At 41.2% G+C, this 24318-nt stretch overlaps 3 protein-coding genes, 1 long non-coding RNA gene and 1 other non-coding gene across 5 annotated transcripts; 2 read left to right on the forward strand and 3 right to left on the reverse strand.

Annotated features, from left to right (window-relative positions):
• The first annotated feature begins 371 nt into the window (after positions 1-371).
• LOC103648163 (uncharacterized) lies at positions 372-4321 on the forward strand. The gene is made up of 8 exons (XM_035965104.1): positions 372-662; positions 764-1384; positions 2879-2953; positions 3048-3160; positions 3246-3426; positions 3494-3619; positions 3734-4111; positions 4208-4321. Exons 1-8 carry the CDS (start codon positions 372-374, stop codon positions 4319-4321), a joined length of 1899 nt encoding a protein of 632 aa, XP_035820997.1.
• Positions 4322-4951: 630 nt separating this feature from the next.
• Positions 4952-5683, reverse strand: LOC103629690 (uncharacterized). Its single transcript, XM_020549399.1, has 3 exons — positions 5601-5683; positions 5424-5492; positions 4952-5348 (listed from the first exon to the last, which is right to left on the reverse strand). The coding sequence occupies exons 2-3, from the start codon at positions 5466-5468 to the stop codon at positions 4998-5000; spliced, it is 396 nt and encodes a 131-aa protein (XP_020404988.1). The 5' UTR covers positions 5469-5492; positions 5601-5683; the 3' UTR covers positions 4952-4997.
• A 66-nt stretch (positions 5684-5749) lies between these two features.
• LOC109944629 (uncharacterized) lies at positions 5750-6433 on the reverse strand. The gene is made up of 3 exons (XR_002267761.1): positions 6311-6433; positions 5895-6235; positions 5750-5813 (listed from the first exon to the last, which is right to left on the reverse strand). It is a non-coding gene; the product is annotated as an uncharacterized lncRNA (long non-coding RNA).
• Positions 6434-7094: 661 nt separating this feature from the next.
• LOC103631257 (protein FAR-RED IMPAIRED RESPONSE 1-like) lies at positions 7095-8661 on the reverse strand. Its single transcript, XM_020549212.1, has 4 exons — positions 8422-8661; positions 7709-8220; positions 7210-7618; positions 7095-7118 (listed from the first exon to the last, which is right to left on the reverse strand). Exons 1-4 carry the CDS (start codon positions 8659-8661, stop codon positions 7095-7097), a joined length of 1185 nt encoding a protein of 394 aa, XP_020404801.1.
• A 12969-nt stretch (positions 8662-21630) lies between these two features.
• On the forward strand, positions 21631-21702 carry TRNAP-AGG (transfer RNA proline (anticodon AGG)). Its single transcript has one exon. It is a non-coding gene; the product is annotated as a tRNA-Pro (tRNA).
• The last annotated feature ends 2616 nt before the right edge of the window (positions 21703-24318 follow it).

Consider the following 24318-nt stretch of genomic DNA (forward strand, 5'->3'; position numbering starts at 1 on the left):
TATTTATGTAAATGTGTTTAGTAAATGAGCAGTCAACTAGTTGTTATTCCTAGAGTATATTTTTCATTTAAAATTTCATATCTGTTTAGTGCATACATTAATTTATTTCAGAGCATTACAGCTAACACATTATTTGGTCATAGCAAGGGTTGTTTTTATTGAAACATATTCAGTTTTCCTAATAATTGAAACAGTTCAGTATGTGTATGCAAATGTAAATAGAGAACAGTATATTCAGATGTTTTAGGTTTGGTATTTAAAACAATTAGGTTAATTGATTCAATCATACCACACCATAAATACATATGCATATATAACCTTTTATTTTTTACAACATTGTATATTATGTATGCAGCTGTTAATTTAAAAAAATGAAGCAAGTCGACCGTCCTCCAAATAACCCCAAGCGTATAACAATCCAGTCAAGCCAGGAGTGCTTCAGTGTAGACATTCCCTCTGCAGAACATCCTAACCCATGTCCAGAAGTTGAAAATCCTTCAATTGCTGACAGTCAAAATGTGACCAATGAAACAGTTCAGATTGATTCTGATGAAGATGACTTCATGCCAGCTATGAAGAAGCGCAATGTTTCTGAAAGCCACACAAGAGTGTTAAGAAAAGTCGTGACAAAGAGGGTTAAACATGAGGAGCTACCCCGACAGGTTAATGTTATGCATACCCAACAAACAATTTCATATTTGTAATGTTCTGATTATTTTTTTCATAATAACAAAATTATTTCATGTTGTATATTGTTTAACAGAGGCTTAATGTGAGGTGCAACCCTCAAGATGTCATTGCAAGCATTAACATTTTGAATGAAAGACAACGTGAGGCTATAAGACGCAAAGGCTTCTCTTCCATTCTTGATATGACAGTAGATGCGCTGTGCAGTAGATCACACCTCCAATGGTTGATGGACAAGCTAGACCCCAAGGATATGACAATACGTCCTGGTCCAGGAAAGGAACTCAAGATCACAAAGGATATTGTTCATCTTATTCTTGGCGTGCCAAATCATGGAGGTGGTAAACCTTTGGGTATTGATGAAGCAGTTGCAGCAAGCAACTTGAGGGCAGAGCTTGGTGTGGCCAAAGATGAGTTCAATGTGGCATTTCTACAGGATCGATTAAGGAAAGGCGAGGATGATGACCTTTCAATCAGATGTTTCTTCCTCATTCTATTCAACAGATTGCTGTTTCCAACTGCTAGCTGGGGCATCACATATCATGAGGTGCTTCTCACAGAAGAAATGCACCGTTTCCATGAGATCGACTGGTGCCAGTTGATTTTTAATGATCTATGTGAAGCTGCCAAGAAGTGGCACAACCGGATCACCACAAATGTCTCCACGACTATCTATGGATGCTCCATTGTTGTCCTTGTAAGTATAGTGTTTTTCCGTATGCACATTTATTTCATTATTGGTTCCTAACTTTGGTAGTTATGTAACATGTTTTACGATGTTTGTTATGTCTACTTACATTGCTATTGAACATTGTAATTCTTTTAATGTAGTTGTACTACTTGGATCACCTGCATACAGCCGCTGCCCCCCATAATAAGAGTGGCACACCTCGCATTAAATTTTTTGATAAGAATAGCATAAAAGCTTTGACCAAAGCTGACAAGAGGAAGGTTCGCTATGGGGCTGAATCTTTCGGACACTGTGAAGTAAGTTATTCATATTTTCACAGTTGGTTATGCATAGTTACACAGTTGGTTACTCATAGTAACTACAATTTTATTTCTAGTTCCGAAGCTCGACGGAGACATGCTATGCAGTTGGACCTAAGATTGATCGCCAATCTGAGGCAAGTTTATGATGTATTATATCCACTGTTTATGATTATTTATTGAACAAATAGAATACGAAGGTGGACATGGATTCTTACTATTTTTTGCTGAACAACCAGCCGGAGTGCAGGACCAATATTTTTGATGCACCGCGCCCTGGCCCCATGCCTCGGCCAACTTTTAACATCAAACTTCCATCTATCAAAGAGATGATGTCAAGTAAGATCAACGATCTCCCCCATCGTCATCGATCTAAATTCACAGATATTCTTGCTGCATATGACTTGGAGGTTGACAAGTCATGCGTAGCCATAAAAGACAGCATCGACAAAATTATTGTCAAGCAATATGACATAGCAGACAAGTTTATAGAATTGATAGACGAGGTACTACGTGCCGAGTCTGAAAATTTGGAAAACGAGACGGATGAGCCACAGCAACCGGGGAATTCGGCTGATTCAGCAGGTATTCACTATTCAGAACATTTTATCTTTTGACATGTGTATACGTTTTTTGAGTACAGTTAACAGCTTATGTTTTTGTCACGTATACACATCAACATTTGATTTATAATTCAAATTTTGACATATATTATTTTCAATATAATTGTGTACAAGGACACACAGTTGATGCCACCCAGCCCACACCCGATATGCCATCCCAAGCTTCGCAGCTTGAGACCCAACTGGGTGCTACTCAGTTTGAAGAAATTCACGAAAGACAACAGCATATCCGTACAGTCCTTGAGACCTTTCCCGACGAATCGGATGTGGTTTCAGATCAACAGGTAATTTGTCCAACGACAATACTATTTTTACTCATTATACGTACATGTATGCATACTTCTTTTTAGCAGTATGCGAACCACACTTTTTTTGTCAACAGGAGTTCTGTTTTGATGTTCGAAACATAAGTTTGAGGAACACAAATATCACACCTCAAACCACATCAGCTTGCACCTGCTTGCCCAAATTTGACGTGACACCGGAAAAAAATGTTTGTTAGCAGTCCATGTCTCATGTTATAATTACATTTTACTATACATACAACACAGTTATCCTAATTATATACCTTTGTGTAGAGAGGTGCAATGGCAACAGAGGAGATGGAACAAAATGACAGTGGGCCAGTTTTTGACCAGACCCCAACTCCTCATGTCAGTATGATAACATACATATTACATAATGCTTTTTATGATATTAAACTGATTTTTTTAATGTTCAACCACTTACAACCATGTTGCATTTCAGGTTGATACACTCAAAGGTACTACAATCTCTGGATCTGATCCACCACTTACAGAGCAAGAGTGTATCCGTTCTCTGTGGGATTTAATTTGTTCCAAGGACATTGACCAAAGCAGGTACATGTAACCCAAATTACGAATAACGTATTTATAAGTTGGTTCATTTATGAAATAAGAATCTATACCTTTGTTCATCATACAGGGTAGTTATTGATTACGGTGATTACAGTGCAAACTGTATGGATATTTATGATTCTTTCGCGGAGGGTAAATGTCTTGAGGATGTCTTCATGCAGTGTTTCATAGAGTGTGTTCGTGATGATTCTAAAAATCATCGTCGAACTCTGACATCTAACAGATTAATACTTGATGTCAACGTTGGGGTAGGTTCTTCTTCACAGTTATTGTAACTATACACATAATATACTTACACACTCTATTTTTTTATAGGCTCTGTTAAATTTTGAAGAACAGGAACGTCACAGCAAGAATCCTCAGCCGTTTGATCAAAATGTCCTACAGAATTGCTTGCACAACACATTGCCTGCTTTGGTGAATCTGGATAAATGCAAGTCGGTAAGTCCCATTAACATTTTGTTCACAGTTTCATCAGCTCATTAACTGTACATTTTAATTATCATGACTTTACAACAGCAACATGTAACCTATATTTACTTTTCTCATCAACAGATAATGGTACCTATGCTTAGCAGGGGTCATTGGACACTCTATGTGATCAATCTACACCACCGGGTTATCCACATTTTAGATTCGAATCCCTATGGTATACAACTTGGTGGCACCGAATGGAAGGACTATCATTATGATCCAATTTATTTAGGTGGCAGGAAATTCCCATGGGCTAGGGTGGTAATGAGTAGGCTGAGCAAAGCGTTACAACACGTTTGCCCCAACGCAGAATTTCCTAAGTTTGGTAATTTTCCATTGGATATGCCATCTAACTGCCCAACAATGAGGACAAGGTCAAATGACTGTGGATTTTTTGTGATGAGTTACATGAAATCTTATGATCACAATGCAGGTGTCATATCTTCTTTCAATCAACCAGTAAGTGTCTGTGCTAACTGTTTCTATAGTCCGGTTGCCATCAATTGTTCATGTTAGCTATAGATGTGTCTGATGCAAGCTATGCTTTTATTGCAGGACAATTCCCGAGATCTACGTGCTCATGCCCTTCATCAACTCACATTCCATCGCATCAACAAGGCGTTGCCACTTCCATTAGATATCCAGAGATTTATGTTTGCGCGCAATTAGTGAACTATGTCAGATCTAAGAAATGGTGTGGGCAATGTACCGTACTGTGGTATTTTGGCCATTTTGTTCAGTTAACAATTGTAGGAAGCTTCCTTATATGTGCTGTTTTCAGAACAATTGTCATGCTACTTTGTGTTAGGGGTGTTACCCAGGTTCTTTCTGTGAACTTTAGTTGGCTGGATACTTATGGTTATGTCGCGAATATGTGAACATCAGATGTTTTCACTTCTGTGTGCTTTAAATATGATCTGTTTTTATGTTCTGAAGATGTTATATGTATACCTCATTGCTTAATACTACCATCTGTTTATATGCGAGTATCATCCAGGCCATATACGATGTTTCCTACTTCCAATTATGCAACATTAGTAAGCAATATACGCTATATTTATCAGATTTCAACAACTTTATATCTTAGATTATTTCTATCAGATACAACAGACTACTCGCGCGCCTGACTCACTGCTGTCGTTTTATCAACAGTACTGGTATATAGTTTACACATTATACGATCATCCCACAAGTTATATACGCTGTTTTGTAGTTCCAGTTACGCAACATTATTAAGCAATATACGCAACATTTATTAGATTTCAATATCCACCTCTATATAAATCAGTTGCCAAACAAGCAAGGTTTATTGTAAAAACAAATTAATCGTATCTCATACAACATTCTAATCACTGTCTGACTCACTACTATCGAACTCATTTGCGTGTTTTTTAGATGTTGTTGTCTCATTCCAATCAGGAGCTTTACTGCCACCCTTGTTCCTAGATCCTGGAGGTCGTCCTCTCTTACGTCCAGCAAGGCTTGCCAACCTTTGTCTATTTTCCTCCATTGACAAACATGTCCTACTGTTGTGACCATCAGCAATTCCACACTTCTGACATTTCCTGGTCATTTTCTTTGTACCTTTAGCTCCCAATTTAATAACCCTTTCTTCACTCCCCTTTATTGTTCTTCCTTTGGGTCTTGAGTTATTTGGTCTTGCCAAGCTTATCCCATCGACTGCAAATTCCAGTTTCTGCAATTCAAAAGTAAATACTTCTCAGCATATAATATTATGTAGTCCAACATACAGTATTTATACCATTATTACCTTTCTGGCATTATCATTTTGTTCACTGACACCACTAACATTCATTATTGCGTGATCATGCAAATTAATCTGTAATTGACAACACATTTTGTTAAGCTCAATCATAACCCAATAACTCAAACGTATAAATCATGTATATGTATAACTGCAAATCAGTAAAGTTGTTAAAGATATTACCTCTTCTAATGGACGTACTGGTATATGTATTTGATCATTGACCACACCTTGTTCAAGTATAATAGATACGTCTTGAATTTCCTGAAAATTTGGATGAAAGATCATTATACATCATTTACAAATAAACATTAACAACAGAACGATTCAAACCTTGTTATTCCTTTCGTCAAATTCATCATCCTTTTCGTTGTCTCTATTGGCTTCATCATCGTCCTGAGATTTTATTGTTTCACACCTCATCAATATAATATGATTAATAATATGTTGCAACATACATATTAAAACATTACATACCTGTATACCATCTCCTCCACTAGTTCCACAAGTTTCCTCAACGTCTATATCTGTTTCCAAACGCGAAAGTACTTCGAGAAGCTCATCCATTACTGTTAGGGCTCTATCATTTCCTGCTTTGGATAAACTAGCATGATGCACTACTTTCATTGCCTTTTTAAGCAACATCTTCTGTCTATATGACTTAGTTTCTCCATCCTTCCCCTTCAAATTCCTATCATCTCTTGAAAACGGAACATCTTGCCTTGCAGAGGTGGTGTATCTTTGTAAAATATATTCTTTCGGTATCCGGTCAATCTGAAGATGCATAAACGCGCGTAGTACATGTACACAGAATAGCCCTATAAAACAATAATGATCTTAAGATTTTGTTCATATGTTTTCAATGTATATATTTACTTTGTAGTACTCCATACCTGTATGTTCCCAATGTTTGCATTCACAAGTATACTTTCCTGCATCTTCATCAGCTGTGACTTTGAATTGGTGCTGTCCCCAAACAATTTTATTCGATCTAGTTGTATGTTGCACTACCCAATCATTTGCACCCCCTTCTTCGTCATGCATTATCTTGAATGCGGTTGCATATTTCAAAGATTCCTGGAATCTACACATCACAGCCCTTGTGTATGCTCTTGCAACCCTTATCTCAAACATGTATAGCGTGTTCGTTTCCTTTTGACCCTGTGGCATATATAATGCAAATTAGTTTACACTTATATTAAAGTATCAATATACGACATAACAATTTTATCCTCACCATGCTTCCCACTGCTTCTTTTGACTCTTTCATCTTTCTACTGTGTAGAAGTTTCATCATTTGCTTGGCGAATTGATGAAGCGGAGTATTTGCATCAACATGTGCACTTTTGACAAGCCTGTTCATGCTTTCGCTACGCTGTGTAGACAACATTAGACCACAATAATGATTTTTAAAAAAAGCAGGCACCCAATCCTTACGTATTCCATACAGCTTATCCAGAGTACTGTTATCGTGCAGATCAAAATCTTCAAGTAGCATTGACCATGCAGTCTCAAACTCCAACTCAGTCAAAGGATGATGTATTATAGATTGAAACCGTGTCTTAAAGTCCATTTCCTCAAATCTTGCATACAACTCGTTTAGAAAAGGCATATACCTATTTTGCACATGCCATAGACATAAACGATGTATTGTATGCGGGAAAACCCTCTCGAGGGCTACTGGCATTGCAGGATCTTGATCTGCAAACATATATGACACAATTGTACGAATCTTGTTCCAGGTTATATAAAGAAAATAATATCTAATTTAAGCCATAGTTGATGTATATACATTTAATTCATTATTATCAGTCGTACCTGTCAGCATCACTCGTGGACCTTCGGTTCCCATGCATGTTTTGAAGGCGTTGAATACCCATTCAAATGTATCAACAGTTTCATCCCCCAACAATGCGAAAGCAAATATAGTGCAATGTAGGTGGTGATTTGAACCAACAAACATACCTAGTGGTTTTTCATACAGATTAGTCTTATGTGTTGTGTCAAATGTAACCGCATCACCAAAATCAATGTAATCCCCTTGCTGGCTTGCATGTGACCAAAATATGCTTAAAATCTTGCCTTCTTTATCCAATTGGAAGTCAGAGAAAAATTGTGGATTATCCTTTTTGCAGGATGCAAAAAAGGATAGTAGCTTTGCCACATCATTTGCATTTCTTTCTCGTTGCTTTGCCTTTTTCCTGAAATTATTGTGAGAATTTAGCATTAGGCAGAAACAACAACCAGCATATATCATTATGTATATCAATCGGTACATATCATAAACTTACAGGTTATACATGTCCTGTGCTGTTACAGGCACACTCTCAGGACCACCGTGCATTTCTGATACATAATCCATAATACAATGTTGCGGGATTCGACTCTCTTGCATTGAACTTATGAACTCCATGTATTCAGGATCATGCGTCTTGTTGCATTGTAATTGATTCTTTTCGGTATCCTTTTTAAAAAATTCATGATTATGATCCAAGTGCAACAGATCAATACGCACTGATATAACTGTCTCTTTTGCATCATCATAAATTTTTTTAAGTTTCATACCGGCCTTGCATTGTGTCCGTTTCGAACTGGTACTACGTACCTTTGGGTTTGATATTCCCCTTACTGATCTTTTGCCTTCCATCGAGCAATTCAACCACTTACAATTTTTCCGTTCCCTATACTTTTTCAATGGAAATCCAACTTCATATGCATACCTACTATAAAATTTATATGCTTCATCCACCCCACTGAATGTCATACCAACTTTAGGTACTAATCTCGGATCAATTGTAACTTCCTGTCCAAAAAATATAAATTGTATCATCTATGGTACCCTACATATTTTTATGTTGTATGTAGATCATAACAATTTTCAGCCAAAAGTTTCACAGTGTATGCACAATATAAATACTTAATGTCACACCATCTCTAGCTGCCTTATACTGTATACAATTCAACGTTCAATACTGAAAATTCAAATCAGTTCAATATTACTTACATGTCTCTGCAGAATCACTGGTGTGTCCTGTTCATGATCACCAATAGTACGCATAGTATTAAGGTGCTGCCCTCCTTCAGTTACTGTCATCCTTGATGCCTCAAATATGGTCTGTTCATCAACCCCTGGGGCCCTCAAAGCTGCCGGTGGAGTAATTGCGTTTACAGCAGTAGCTGATTCTGTATGCGTAATTCCATCTGACGCTAACTGGTACCCTCCTTGTTCTTCTTCCTGCACCATTGTTACGATATCCAAGCATTGATTTTGTCTATGAACAGACGTCGGCGTCGCATACTCACTTATGGTCTTGTTTCCCCATGGCGCCGCCATCTTCCAGATCCAAATCGCCGTTCACCCAGCAGTGGACTATCAAATGATGCGTACTCACCACTTTTCTGGAAGATTATGATTTTTTTCCCTGTACCAAACGTATATCCAATATCGTGGACGCATATTTCACGGCGCATATCCATTACCCGCTTAATTTTAGGATCGTGGCCGCGCTGATCGTGGGCGATCTGTTCGGCGGAGTAACAGACATCTATGCAATGTTATGAATATATTTACGGTGTCGTAACTGTCTGTTTAAATGCGCTTCCCCTTTTACGGGTTACACGTCACCGATCCACGTACGAACACGTCGCCCACGTTTGTTTACGCATATTTGTACAAGCAATTATACTTGCATAACTGGACTGCATTAAAACGGGCCGCCTGGATCGATCCATTCGGTTCGACCACGTTCGGCTCGTCCGGCTGGGGCTCCGCGCACCTATATGAAGCCCAGGGCTTCCATTACCAACGCCCTATATATATATATATATATATATATATATATATATATATATATATATATATATATATATATATATATATATATAAACCAGGCTATCGGGTGCGCCACTCGCGTCCACGTCTGTGCGCGCAAAAAAGGAATGTATGCATTAATCAAACATGTTCTATTGCATATGCGTAAATTTAGGAAAGATATGTGTGGCGGTTTATATTTTTAAATGCTTTATTTCCTTCATAAATTTAGGATCGATGCAACAGTCATGCAGCTAAACTCGTAAGGACCGTTTTATGATATATGCTGATACTAAATATGCTACACTGTGTAGATAATTATGCAATTTGGTATATTGCGTAAAAATCTGTTATCAGCTGCATGCGAACGAATTTATGATGGAAAGAATGTGCAATGAAAGGAAATGAATTGCACGCATAGAAACAAAAAATCGTATTTAATGTTTTATTTCCTTCATAAATATAGGATCTCTACAACAGTCATACAGCTAAACACATTAGAACTAGTTTTTTGATATATACTGATACAAATTATACTAAACGGTGTAGTTATTTATACAATTCGGTACACCGCGTAAAAAATCTGGCATGTTGTTCACTGGTGGACGCATCTCCGGGTTGGAGCGTAAAAACCTTAAGTTTTGAGCATAAAATCCATCAATTATAAGCGTAAATACTGAGCCAATGTGAGAGTTTGATAGCTCTAGTAGGTTGTTATTACGATCATATTTTTATGACAGATCCGAAAAACATGGCAGCCGCAAGCATGCGGTTTCTATTTTTATAGAGATCCAAAAATTATGACAAAATGCATGCATGAGTCAAACACATTCCCTTGCATGCGCGTAAATTTAGAAAAGATATGTGTGGCGGTTTCTATTTTTAAATGTTTTATTTCCTCCATAAATTTAGGATCGCTGCAACAGCCATGCAGCTAGACTCGTAATGACAATTTTATGATATATACCGATACTAAATATGCTACACTGTGTAGATAATTATGCAATTCGGTATACTGTATAAAAATCTGTTATCAGCTGCATGCACACTAATTTATGATAGAAAGAATATGCAATGATAAGAAATGAATTGCATGCATAGAAACACAAAATCGTATTTAATGTTTTATTTCCTTCATAAATATAGGAACCCTACAACAGCCATGCAGTTAAACACATTAGAACTAGTTTATGATATATACTGATACAAATTATACTACACGGTGTAGTTATTTATGTAATTCGTTACACTATGTAAAAAATCTGGCATGTTGTTCACTAGTGGACGCATCTCCGGGTTGGAGCGTAAAAACCTTAAGTTTTGAGCATAAAATCCCTCAATTATAAGCGTAAATACCGAGTCAATGTGAGAGGTTATTAGCTCTAGTAGGTTGTTATTACGATCCTATTTTTATGACAGATCCGAAAAACATGGCAGCCGCATGCATGTGGTTTATATTTTTATACAGATCCAAAAATTATGGCAAAATCATGAGAGCTTCCATTGCATGCGCGCAAATTTTGGATTATATTTTCCTTTCCAGTTTATGCGCGCAAAAAATTGGATGACATGAGTCACATAGTGAAGCGCCCCAATCCTCTAGGACTCAAATGTGAAACAATTACTAGTCCCAGGAGGCTAGTAACCACATTCCTTACTTCAAATAGTACAGAATTCAAATAAAAGTTATTACAATATCAGAGTACAAGATCTAATGAGCCTGAAATACAGACCGTAGTCGAAGATAAACTAGCCCAAGCCACAGGCAGAACTGGATGCAGACACAACCCCCTTCTAGTCGAGCATAGCAGAAAGGAAGTCTTCAGCTGCCGAAAAACATAAATAAATCTGGGTGAATACACTAGGTATTCCGCAAGCCCATCCCACCCGTAAAGAGAGAGGGGCCTATATAATACATGCTTTTATATGGTGGAGTTGAAGTCACTCTTCTTTTCCAGAGAAAGACAATGCTTTGATGGTTTTCCCCAAAGAAGGAAGTAGCACATTTTCACACTCAACCACCACTGAGCATCTTACTCCCGTGGCATTGTTTTCATTTCCAAAAACACACCCACTCACACATTTCCCTGTTCGCGGAGGTTATAAACACTAATTGTCATACCACACCAGACTCGTCCATTCCAGTGGACACAGACTATTCGAATAGGTTTGAACTCTGCGCAGAGGGGTACACTTTACCCACTAGTCCGGCTCTGCAGTCTCATGGCCAATGAGACCCGAATCCGAATCTCTTTCTTTCCTCGCACGTTCTTACCTTAACGGTTATATCGGAAGGAGTCAGGCCACCGCCATGTCCAAACCAGACAAAACATTCCCCCTCCTTATCCTCCTGGTGCTCCCTAGCCATCATAACCCTAGGGTTTGGACCGTACGAGTTCAGATTGAGTGACTGCCTATACAGTCTCGAGTGGTTGTACTTGTCATGAGTACAGGTAGTGAAGGATGACAAACCGGTCCTTATATGAGGGGACAATCCTCCTGCTCACACCTAACCTGGCTGAGCCAACACCTAAGGCCCTCCCCTAAACCAGGGAGTCCCAGATTATCCCACTCAAAAGGTGATAAGGGTGAATGCCCTTCATCATACACTTTTTTGAAAACATCGCTAAGTAAAAACACCACCCTTTTCTCATCCCACATTTTGTACTCAAAAGATATTCTTTAATGCAGGCTATCTCTCTTCTCACCATGCAAAAGACCCATTCCTTATTCCCGGCTTAGGTAGTGGTAGAAAGAGTAGATAATTTATGCATCAAGGGAAGAATGGACTTGCCTTCGTCGAAGTTCTCCTGGCACGAAATATCTATTTCGGAGAGGTCGGGTTCCTGCCCTTCTTCCGGAGCTACAAATTGTGGAGGATCGGATCCCTCTTCTCCTAGCAAAAATAGGTAAGGAACAATACATCAACATGGTGGCTTGGTGGAGTGTGCCAACTTTTAAATATTATTATTTTGTGCCCTATCATTTATTTAGACTATTTTTGGTGCACAAAATATCAATATATGCATAAATACATGAAAATAGGAAAAAGAAATGGAAAAAGGAAAAAGAAAAGCGATTTCCTGCTAACTGGGCCAGGGGGATTTCGGCTCAGCCGGCCCACCAGCGGAGGATGGCGCGGGGACGGCGCCGTGGTCGCGGGCCCACGTGCCAGCGAGGAGGGGGGACGACGTTAGGGAGGGATGATGGGGGGAGGCGGTTCGCGGCGGGGAGAACCGGTCGCCGGTGAAGTTCCGCGGCGGTTCTTCGCCGGTGGTCCGGTTTTGCGTCGACGGGATGGTGGTAAGGCATGAGTAGGGTTAGGGGATTACGGTGGAGGGGTTAATTTGGTCGGAGGGTGCTCGGGACGGCCGATCCACAGCGAGGTGGCGGGCGCTTGTGACGGTGAAGTCGCCGGCGAGGCTACTGGGCACAATAGGCAAAGGGGGGGTGCGTGCTGAAATTGGGGCGCAGTGGCGGAGCTTAAGAGCTATAGCAATTTGGCTATAAGCTAACAGAGGGGAGAGGGAGGGGCTCACCGGAGGGAAGGAAGGCAGCGGCGCCGGGCGCGATTCAGTCCAGTGGAGGGGGAGAGGGAGTGGCCGAGGCTGGTGCGAGGAAGAATGGAGCTCGGGCGGTCCTTTTTATAGGCGCCCGGGGCGGGGAAGGGATGAGAGGTGGCGAGCACCGGCGATCTTGCCACGGCGGTGATGATGGTATACAGTGGCAACGGGACGGCTCGGGCAGGCGGGGTGAAGGGACAGCTCGGGCACAGTGCGTGGTGGCGCAAGGCGCCAAACCGAGCTGGCGAGCGTGTTAATGGTGAGGCGATGGAGCGAGCGGCGGCCGGCGGTGATCGCGTCGTTAGCAGATCTCGGGCGGGGGAGAGAGAGCTGACAGGCGGGCCCACCTGTCAGAGAGAGGGCGGTCGATAGGGAGCGAGGGCGGGCGCGACTGACGGGTGGGGCCGGCCGGTCAACGGGGAAGGGAGGAGCGCGACGCGCGAGCGGGCGCACAAGGGATAGGCCGCGTGGGCCGCGAGGGAGAGAGGAGCGCGGCGCGCGGGGGAGGAGAGGTGGATTGGGCCGGAATCGGCCCAACCGAGGGAAGGGGAGAGATTTCTTTTTTCTTTTTTTTTATTTCTAATTCTATTTCCATTTCTTTCCGTTTGCCCTTTTAATTTCCTTTTTCTTTTGAACAAAAATTTATCTATATTTTCTTAGGTGTCAAAATATTCTATGTGATGTGCTACTAACAACCATGGTGTATGCATGTGATGAATGAAATGCCTTATGAGGTGGGGTCTTAGGAGATAATCAAGGGGTGGGTTAGGAGATTTAGGGTTTCTAACCTTGGGATTAAATTTTGGGATGTTACAAACCTACCCCACTTAAAGGAATCTCGCCCTCGAGATTCAGACTGGGCTTGAGAAAAGGTAAGGGTATTCCCTCCTCAAAGAGTCCTCACTCTCCCAGGTAGCTTCTTCTTCTCCTTCCACTAGTACAGAGAAGTTCTATACTGGCGGTCGTAAACCTATTTTTAGTGGCGTTTATCGTAACCGTCAGTGCTAGGGGCCAGTAAAAATCATCATTTTTACAGGCGGGTAACTGAAGACCGCCAGTGAAAATCGATTTTCACTGGCGGTCGACGTAATAAAACCGCCAGTGAAAATCGATTTTCACTGGCGGTCGACGTAATAAAACCGCCAGTGCAAATCGTTTCCAGGAAACATAAAACAGATTTTAAAAATAATAAAAAAAATTATTTGTAGACATTTTTTGCGCGCTACGCGGTTGTTAGTAATCGAACCGTAGACCTCACTCTCGCGCGTACCCTCCACTACCACTCCGTCTATGACATGCCTTGTGTCTAGTTTGTAGTTGTTTTCTCCACATATTACAACCATTTGAGTATAAATTGCTTATTTGAGACCCTAAACGAATTCAAATAAAAAAGTTGTCAACTACAAAGATAAATAACTTTTGAAGTTCTACAACTTTTATTTTGACACTTTTTTCATCCGAGGTAGTTTGCAAAATTTGAATTTTAAATTTGACATACTTAGATTCAATTTTTGAGAACCGAAATGAGTTCAAATAAAAAAGTTGTCAACTACAAAGTTTCATAACTTTTAGAGATCTACAACTTTTATTTTGGTGGTTTTGTCATACGAGGTCGTTTGAAAAACTCGAAAAATTAAGGATAAAAATGATTTGTAGTGGCGGTTCCTTAAGAAAACCGCCACTAGAAATCGTATTTCTACTGGCGGTTCCTTAAGAAAACCGCCACTACAAATCATGGATTTCTACTGGTGGTTTTCTTAAGGAACCGCCACTAGAAATTCGATTTCTAGTGGCGGTTTGCTTAAGGAACCGCCACTAGAAATAGCACAGTCGGTGGATAACCGGATCCGTCTGTAAAAATATATAGGTGCCGCAGGCTTTGAGCTCTTTTCTACTAGTGTTCTCTCCTCCACTGAACTTTACAGAGTCTCACTTCTGAGTTTCGGGTCTTTCGGATGGCTGAGTCAAGAATCTTTACTGGCTTTTCTCGGTACTGCAGGTCCTTCTGAATCTGAATTGCCTCTTCGATGTGACTTTCTGGCACTTTTAGGCATTTGCGGAGCTGGGATACGTGGAACACATTGTGGATATCTGACATGGATTCTAGCAATTCGAGGCGGTAGGCTGCGGGTCCTATTCTGCCAATGATAGGATAGGGGCCGACGAATCGTGGAGCTAGCTTTCCTTTCACTTGAAATCTTTTGACTCTGTGCATTGGGGAGACCTTGAGGTAGACGAAGTCTCCTTCCTCGAACCTGAGTTCTCTCCGCCTATTGTCTGCGTAACTCTTCTGCCGACTCTGAGCTTTGAGTAGTCTTTTACGGATTAGGGCAACTTTCTCTTCTGCCTCCTTAACGAAGGCAGGCCCTTCCAGTGTCTTTTCCCCTACGTTGGACCACATCAGAGGGGTTTGGCACTTATGTCCATACAAGGCTTCAAACGGTGACATCTTGATACTGGCCTGGTAGCTGTTGTTATACGAGAACTCTGCATACGGCAAACTGGACTCCCAATTCCTGTCAAACGTCAACACACAGGCTCTCAACAAATCCTCGAGGACCTTGTTTACCCTTTCTGTCTGACCATCTGACTGAGGGTGATAGGCGGTGCTGATGTCTAGCTTGGTGCCCATAGCTTGCTGAAGGCTCATCCAGAATTTTGAGGTGAACTGTGTTCCCCTATCTGACACTATCTTCCGTGGAATACCATGGAGTCTGACTATTTCTTTAAGATATATCCGAGCAAGGGTGGCTCGGGATGAAATGAGCTACCTTGGTAAGACAGTCGATTATAACCCAGATAGAATCGTTCCTTTTTTGTGTCTGAGGCAGTCCGATTACGAAATCCATGTCTATTTCTTCCCACTTCCATTTGGGTACTGGGAGGGGTTGAAGCAGACCTGCAGGCTTCTGATGCTCTGCCTTAGTTCGCTGGCACAAACCATCGAGCCCAACTTGAGATGTGTATCCACTATGCCTCCTTCGTGATCTCGACACATGTCATTATCTAATTGACCACCTAATCACCAAGTCCTTGTGCCCCCATTTGACATGGTCAACTACCATCTCAACTTGGTCAATACTATCTTTTCTAATCCACATGTACACTTGGTTATTAATGTCCATAGATGTCAGCCACACACGATCCATCCTCCATCATTTGGTACATCAGTCTAAGACTCCTATCCATCATTCATCACCCCTAGTCCATCAACACGAAGTTAGTTGACCCTGTCCATTATTGTTGGTCATATCTATGCTTCACGCATGTGCATCATGAGACAAGAGACATGTTCAGCACACCAAACTCGTGCTATGATTAGTTTCATGAGTAAACCGAAGTCTATCCATCTCATGACCATCGCACATCACTTATCTACACATGGGCACAATCATCAAGTCCTTCAGGAGCTACAGCTAGTGATATGGACCTAGGGTACCACACTACCCAAATAACATCCTAGCTAGTGTGGGTCATATCAGGCAAACATTTTAATGAGGAGATAGTAACAAAAAATTTCAATGTCAGTTCCCAGTACGAATTGTGGGTAAAAATCACTTTCGTCGAATAGAAATCGTTTGTGAAGCCGACGATGGTACTGGCCATTACAAAAACCATTCATGTAGCATTTCAGTTCTGGAAACTATAAGTGCTTGTTTGGATGCATAAGTATTGAAGAAAATTGAGGAGACTATAATCCCCTACTATAACGCGGGGTTATAGCCCCTCTTATCCCCTCCAATACCCATGTATCAAGGGCTTGTTTGGGAGAAGAGGAACGGAGGGGGATTTTAGCACCTCCAATTCCCTTGCTCCAAACATGCCTAATAATACTATCCCCAAACTGCCCGGTATATCTACCAGTATTGGTTACTGACCTAGGGCATCACAGTCCCTCCAATTACCTAGGCTACAAATTGTTCTAGTTTCTCTTGCAACCAATTAGGGGAATCACATATGTTTTAGGGCTAGTTTGGGAACCCTATTTTTCCAAGAAATTTTTATTTTCCCAAGTGAAATTAGTTCATGTTCACTTGGGAAAATAGGAATCTCTTCAAAAATGGTGTTCCCAAACTAGCTCTTAGGGGTGAAACGAAAGAGGTGTTTTTTTAGGATTATAATCTGCTTAAATTATATAAATTTGTTGGATTTTATAATCTGGACAGATTATAATCTCAAATAAAAGTCAATAATGTTTTAAGTCTTTGGAGGAATAGTTACTTTTATATATGTAGTGGCGACGTCCTTTGTTGCAATATATAACGGGAACACGACAAGAACTGGAAACACTCGTATAGTTGTTGTAGCTCATTATATTAAACAATAACCTAACCTGTTGCATCATGTCGTTGTCAAATGTTTATGGCAATGTTTGTACACACACTATGCATGTTGTTCCGGTCATCTGTTCCGTGCTGCTGGGTGCTATGTACAAAAGAATGACGACTACCATACAAACAGCGACAAAAGAATGACGAGCATATATACGCTCTAGCTAGAACGAGCTTGACCTAGAGAAAGAAGAACATGTCATATATTTATCACAAAGTGCACGGCATACCTGCTACATTATTCATGGCATCGATCGTCAGCGCTTTGGGCGCGCGTGTTGACTTGCTGGTCTCTTCGCAGCTAGCGAGGACTAGACGACGATGAACTGCTGGCTTGGCGTGTGAATATCAGAAGACCATGACTGATCGATATGCTTGTTCAACTTTTTTTTTTAAAAAAATACAGGCTAGGTGGAGATAAAACAAACAGAATGTAAAAAATTGACCGGGATGATCTGATGGAGTCACGACTCACGATATATGATTAACGGACACACACACAGATAATATTCTAAGGAAACATCGCATCGAGGCTCGACTACATAACTAAGGACTGCAAGGTCTAGTCCAACAATAAGAGAAGTCACATCTAGCGCATCACTTATATATATAGCACTACTTTACTAGCTAGCTACACAAGGACGAGTAACTTATGAAAAAAATAGAGTCGGACTTCTTTTCAACTTATACATTTCTCGGCATTTTAGCTAATATAAGATGAAATATTTGTTCTTATATCAATTTAATATCTAATATATGAATAATATTTTCAATTTGATATTAGATTAACTTTTTTATGAGTATCAAATATAATTGTGTGCCGTCGCAACAACTATATGTCAAACGATAGAAAAAACGATCGAAGTAGCACTACCGGAATCGCGTTCTTTGCCGAGTGTCTAAAACACTCGGCAAAGGCTATTTTACACTCGGCAAAGTCTTTGCCGAGTGTAACACTCGGCAAAGAACACTCGGCAAAGATTTCATCGGCAAAGGGTTCTTTGCCGAGTGCTTTTTTTCGGACACTCGGCAAAGACTTTGCCGAGTGTCAAAAAGCACTCGGCAAAGAAAAACACTCGGCAAATTAAGAATCGAAAAAATTAAAAAAAACAGCAAAACATTTTTTTTTAAATTCTAGGAACAACTCTACAACCCTACCCTATTACCTTACCGGTTGCCCTATCATTTTTTACTATTATTTTGAATCAAACTTATATGTTTTGTAAATGATGAGATTCGAACTCGCAACCTCTCTCTCGCGCATACCCTCCTATACCACTACACTACTACACCAATTATGTTTATATTACGTTTCCATTCCCCATATACTATAAAAAATCGAGAGTAATTTGATTATTTAAGGCACTAAATGAGTTCATTGGAAAATATGACCAACTATAAAGTTGCATAACTTTTTGAGATCTAAAAGTTTTATTTTAATAGTTTCTACATCCGAGACCGTTTATAAAATTTGAATTTTAAATTTAAAAACTTCACACGAAATTTTCAATGATAAGATGATTTCAAATCAAAAAATTGTCAACTACAAAGTTTCATTACATTTCAAGACCTACAACTTTTATTTTGGTGGTTTTTCCATTCGAGACAGTTTGAAAAATTCAAATTTCAAAATTCAAACATAGTTTTGCATAACAAGATGATTTCAAACTAAAACATTGTCAACTACAAAGTTTCATAACTCTTCAATACCTACAACTTTCATGTTGGTGGTTTTTCCTTTCGAAATCGTTTTCAAAATTCAAATTTTAAATTTTTTAAATTCAGACGTAGTTTTCGTTGACAATATGACTTCAAATGAAAAAGTTGTCAACTATAAACTTCTATAACTTCTCAAGATCTACAAATTTATTTTGGTTGTTTGGTAATTTGTTTATCTCAGATGATGGTTCTAACAATATGCACAAATTCTATACGTCTCTCTCGTAGTTTCATAAACTATACGAGAGAGATATGGGTTTTATGAACAAATTTATTTTTATTTTGTCATATGAAGAAATGTTCAATATATAAATTGTACATCATGATGAGTTATACAAATTTGTAGTTGAAAACTTTTTCATTTGAATTAATTTACTACTTTAAAATGTGATTTTTAAATTGACTTTGCCTAGTGTTGGAGAAAAAACACTCGGCAATGAGCTCTTTGCCGAGTGTTGTATTTGTGACACTCGGCAAAGAGCCCTTTGCCGAGTGTCAAAAAAAGACACTCGGCAAAGAAACTCTTTGCCGAGTGTCAAAAATAAAACACTCGGCAAAGAGCTTCTTCGCCGAGTGTTTTCTTTTACCGAAGGTTTTTTGTGTGGCACTCGGCAAAGAGCTCTTTGCCGAGTGCCCGCAATAAAACACTCGGCAAAGAATATGGCACTCGGCAAAGAGCCAAATTCCGGTAGTGTAGGGTGGACGAAAGCTCGCTGATTTTTTGGGCGAGAGATTGATCTTTGTCCTAAATCAGTCATCAACCGTATACATGTCCAGAAGGACCGGGCTTGCCGGACGGCCCAAAACCCAGCACCGGTTTGACCTGGCCTGAACCCGGCATGCAATCTAACAAACTAGGGTCATGCCTGGGCCTAAGACGTGGCACAGCGGGATAGGCGTGGCACGGCTCGATTTATTTTTCTATTTTTATCATACAAATACATGTATTATACTTGAATGTAGAGTATAAAACATAAGAAACATTTGCTTTTATTGGTCATGTGAGTGTAAATAAAAGTTTACAGTTAACAACCATGATTTAAACCGTCATATATGTGTATTTTTAGCATGCTATTGTCATTTAAATGTCATATATTGTTATGGGCCTGTTAGACCCGTCGAGCCGTGGATCAGTCCGACCCGTTTATTAATCTAGTGGGTCATGCCTGGATCTCACTCGAAGCTCGGGGGCCAGCACGACATGATCTGCTAGCTAATCTGGGCTGGACCGATGCGGTCTCAATCTATGTCAGGCCTAGCTCGGGCTGGCCTGTCCTGCCCATTTGGAAATTTATACTCAAGCCCTCTCAAATCCCAAAACCATCACGACAAGTACACTTAGAATAGTTGCCGACCAACACACCCAAGGCAGTTTAGAGAATACAGTAGGGGCTTGTTTTGTTTAGAGGGGATTGAAGCTGATTAAAGTGAAAGCTAACGGAGCGTTTGGCATAGCTTCCATAGCTTTAATCCCAGCGAGAATTACTCTCACGCATCCAAACGGCAAAAAAAGTAAATTGATCCATGGTGAGAGTGGAGCGAATCTAGTCACAATTTTGTACTAGAGAGTGAGAGCCAAAACAAACCTACTTCCCGCCGCTTCCAACCTGCTCCCCACTCTCATACCACTTAGAAATCACTTCATAATGTGATTAAACAAACAAAAGTTGGTTTTAACTGAGTAGTTTCTTGGTTTTTAAGAAACTGGAAATCCAATTTTTATAAACCGGGACATAAACTAGTATGTTTGGACCACTCTAGTTTCTATAAATTAATTTCTTAAAATTGGGGGCTTTCAAATAGGGGTTCTTAAAATACACACAAAAAAACAAGGGATTGAAAAACCAACACACTTGAAGAGAGGTAGCTAACTTAGGCGGCTCCTCCTAGTATTAATAAGGATAGTATACATTTCCAAAGCGACCCTTAATCAAATGTTTCCTTTGATCCACTTAAACCTAGAGGTGTAATAGTCCAAGTTGAGTTTCTTATATGGGATGGTCATAGGCCCTTCACTCGATAGTTTGATATTGACGCAAGTTGAGTTTCTTATTCCTTATTCCATGAGCTTGATGTGTGCCATCACTTGTCCTCGACCATCCGGTCATCAAATTATGTTGTCTCCATTTCACTTGGTCAACCGTTGTCTTGACAATACCATCTACATCATCTTTATATGTACACTTGCACGACGATACCCCAAAGTGTTTGCCATCCTTGGTCCGTCCTCTGGCTCTCGATCAAAGCCTCTACACATCCGTTCTTCGTTGTTCTTATTTTATTATCACGAACTCACTTGATCTTCACCATTTTCTTCGACTGCATGCCTCAGTGTTCAACACCTGCGCATCACAAAAAAAGAAAGGAACATGTTGCACCACACCAACTCACATAATGGTTAGTCTCAACCATACTCAACCAAAGCTCGGTTGCTTCTCGACAATCACTTATCATAATGTTTGCCGGAGGATAGTTATGCACGTAGACCAGGGTCACAAGTCCATCGGTCCTCCTGCACAAGTCAGCCTGGCATTCTGAATTTTCTATCTATTTTTTCGTTTCTGAAAACTGTCTGGCATGGATAGAATACAGATGGGGATTTAGTCTAGTTGTAAGATGTACGCCTAGGGAGCGTAAGGTCCCGAGCTCAATCCAATTCTCGGAATCCCCCTCAGTCAGAGCTGTGGCCTATCCTGAATGCATGCCCTGAAGATGAGGCTCTTGTTTTTAGACCACAGCTCCACAAGTTAGCCTACAGATATGGATTATTGTATTCTGAACACCAAGCAGGGCATTTGGTCTAGTGGTATGATTCTCGCTTAGGGTGCGAGAGGTCCCGAGTTCAATTCTCGGAATGCCCCTTCCCAAATTTTTAACATTTTTGGTTTTCCGTCTAGTTTTTTTTTTCCTGCCAGCGGATGCGGGGTTTTCTCATGTGTTGCTACCTATCTCTCTCTTACCAGCTTCTTTCGCAGGAAACATGAAATTTTCCTACGTTTCAAAGGAGGCCTAAAGCTTAAAAATAGAACGGAAAGGTATGTTATCACTATGCTTTGATCCCTCTAGATTTGCATGATTGAACTACTCCCTCCAGTTATTTGACTTTTTTTAGTTTAAAGTAGTATTAGCCAGCATCAAATAAAAAGAAATGGAGGTAGTATTATTTTGCTTACGGGGTTTGCTTCCCTGACTAAAGGTCAGTGTCAAATCGGATGTTTGATAGTCAATATAATCATACTATCATAAGGCCGAGTTAATTAGAGACACACCACTCACACCAGTACAATGACTGTACGCGGTGATGACATATAAATTATTCAATAAAATGTTAGTAACTTGCGCTAATTCCTGGTCATTGTTTGTTTGTTGTATGTTACTGAGAGCCGTCAATCTCTTTCCCTTGTATTTTCCCAATGGAAACAGTGGTTGATATGCGTGAATCTTTTGCCGTGTAAATTTTATTCATGCATGCTCGCATGACCATCTTAGGTGATAGATTCAACCCCGAAGTTAGTAACTGAAGAAGTGAAGCTGCCGCTGGGCCGTCGGGCGAGGAGGCCGAATGCTATGGTTATGGGCCGGGACTGGGTGAATTGAAGGGCTGCGGCCATGTAATAGAGATAGCCATTACTTAAACTGGAACACATGTCTGAAACAAGCCGTGGAGGATAAGAAATTACTCTACCAAACTATCTTCTTCTTCCCCTCTCTGCGTTCCTCTTCTCCCTCCCCGATCTGTTCTTCTCTGTATTGGAGTGAGTAGCTGACAGTCATCTATCTGGGCTCGCCGCATGGACGTTGCACTTGCTCGAGCACCTCGCTCTCTCGCGCAACCAGCTCTCGGGACCCATACCGGACGCGCCACGACGGTATGGAGGAGGCGCCGAAGGGTTGAATTTTGGAAGTTTTAAAATTCAAAAACCCTAATTTAGACATATTTTGTGATTAAAATAAAGTCAAGGGGTCTCTCTGTAAGAAACAAGGGGCTCAGGCGAAAGAAACAAGGATGACGGGTTTATTACTGAGAATCTGGGGGTTTCTTCAACAAAATGACCAGGTGAAAGGGGTATCATATGTCCTCAACCATCAGATCTCAGATCAACGGCCGAGAACAGATCCTGCAGGCAAGCGCACGGGCGCGGGTGCGCGAGCGACTGACAGGTGGGCTAGGGCGATCAGCGGCTCGAGGGGTAAGGGCGGGGCTGACCGGTCGGGCCCAGCGCCAGTAGCGCAGGCGACTGACGAGCGGAGCCCAGGGGTAGGGGCACCAACGCTAACTGATATCTAGAGATCCGGGCCGTTGGATCGAGTGCACCGAGGCCGGCGCGGGCTTCGGTGAGGGGTTTGGGACATCTAGGGCCAAAACTTGGGCACGGGGCAGAGCTGCATCGACCGAACGTCGTGGAAGCATGGCGGACCAACGTGGCAAAGCTCCGGCAAGCTCTAATTCGCAGTATAGGAGTAAAATTGAGGCCAACGGAGTGTGGGGTGCATTTCCTTACCTCGGGGTGGCGCTCGGGGAGACTTAGCGTGGCGTCTAGAGCTCCGGGTGGGTCGTCACGGCGGGCGCGCGTCACCGGCGAGCTCGGGTGGCGGCGACTGTGCACGAGGAGGGTTGTGGGTGAGAGAAATGAGACAGGGGAGAGAGGGCGGGTGTGTGTGAGGCTCAAAAAGGATCTAGGGGTCATGTGGCACGACGTGGGCCGGCTCTCTCGGCGGGTGTGCGTGTCGGCCGAGCGGTGGTTACAGGAAAGACGGGGCTGACAAGCGGGGCCTGTGCGTCAGCGGCTGCGCACGCGAGGTGGCTGGCGAGTGGGGCCCGCGACGCACAGGTATGGGCGCACGAGTGCGGGAACGGGCAACGACGCTGACGAGATGGGTCCATGTCGTAGAGAGCGGGGGAGCGCGCGCGGGGGAAGAGTTCGGCAGCGATAGGTCGGTCCCAATGGACAAGGAGCGAGGGGGGAGAGCGAGCGCTCATCGTGGGCGAGCTGGCCTAATGGACCGAAAGGCCGAGCAGAGGGGGTTGCGGACTGCTTTGGTTTTTTCTTTTTTATTCTGAATTTATATTCCCTTTTATTTTTATTTTCTCTTTTAAATTCAAATCCAACCAAACCACAAATTAAAATTTGAATATTTCAAGCATATGCATCAAACAAAGGTCAAAGTTTAAGCTCAGCATGATGCAACAATTCATGTCCCCCAAGGGTTTAATCTACCAAAGTATTAATACATCTCCAAATAAAATAACTAACCCTCTACTAAAAGGAAGAGAAAAAGGAAAATATAGAGAGGAGAAGAGAGAAAACACCTGAATTTGGTAGATACTGGAGAAGAAATTTTATATCCCAAATTTAGGGTGTTACAACTAAGGTAGTCCTCTTTAGCATTGCCTGACCAAATATTAGAAGTAATCTCAATGGACGAAGCAGACAACAAGAAATTGGATATAACCTTACAACGATCAGTATAGTACT

This window comes from Zea mays, chromosome 2 (assembly GCF_902167145.1).
Source record: "Zea mays cultivar B73 chromosome 2, Zm-B73-REFERENCE-NAM-5.0, whole genome shotgun sequence".
NCBI classification, from domain to species: Eukaryota; Viridiplantae; Streptophyta; class Magnoliopsida; order Poales; family Poaceae; genus Zea; species Zea mays.

What these genes read in the sequence shown, in the direction of transcription:
- LOC103648163 (XM_035965104.1), top strand. Translation starts at nt 372, where the DNA reads ATGAAGCAAGTCGACCGTCCTCCAAATAACCCCAAGCGTATAACAATC. An exon ending in ATGAGGAGCTACCCCGACAG is followed by an intron (nt 663 to 763) that starts GTTAATGTTATG and finishes ATTGTTTAACAG; the next exon opens with AGGCTTAATGTGAGGTGCAA. An exon ending in GATGCTCCATTGTTGTCCTT is followed by an intron (nt 1,385 to 2,878) that starts GTAAGTATAGTG and finishes ACCTTTGTGTAG; the next exon opens with AGAGGTGCAATGGCAACAGA.
- LOC103629690 (XM_020549399.1), bottom strand. Translation starts at nt 5,468, where the DNA reads ATGAATGTTAGTGGTGTCAGTGAACAAAATGATAATGCCAGAAAG. An exon ending in AAAATGATAATGCCAGAAAG is followed by an intron (nt 5,349 to 5,423) that starts GTAATAATGGTA and finishes TTTGAATTGCAG; the next exon opens with AAACTGGAATTTGCAGTCGA.
- LOC103631257 (XM_020549212.1), bottom strand. Translation starts at nt 8,661, where the DNA reads ATGGTGCAGGAAGAAGAACAAGGAGGGTACCAGTTAGCGTCAGATGGA. An exon ending in GCACAGGACATGTATAACCT is followed by an intron (nt 7,619 to 7,708) that starts GTAAGTTTATGA and finishes CAATAATTTCAG; the next exon opens with GAAAAAGGCAAAGCAACGAG. An exon ending in CTGATAATAATGAATTAAAT is followed by an intron (nt 7,119 to 7,209) that starts GTATATACATCA and finishes ATATGTTTGCAG; the next exon opens with ATCAAGATCCTGCAATGCCA.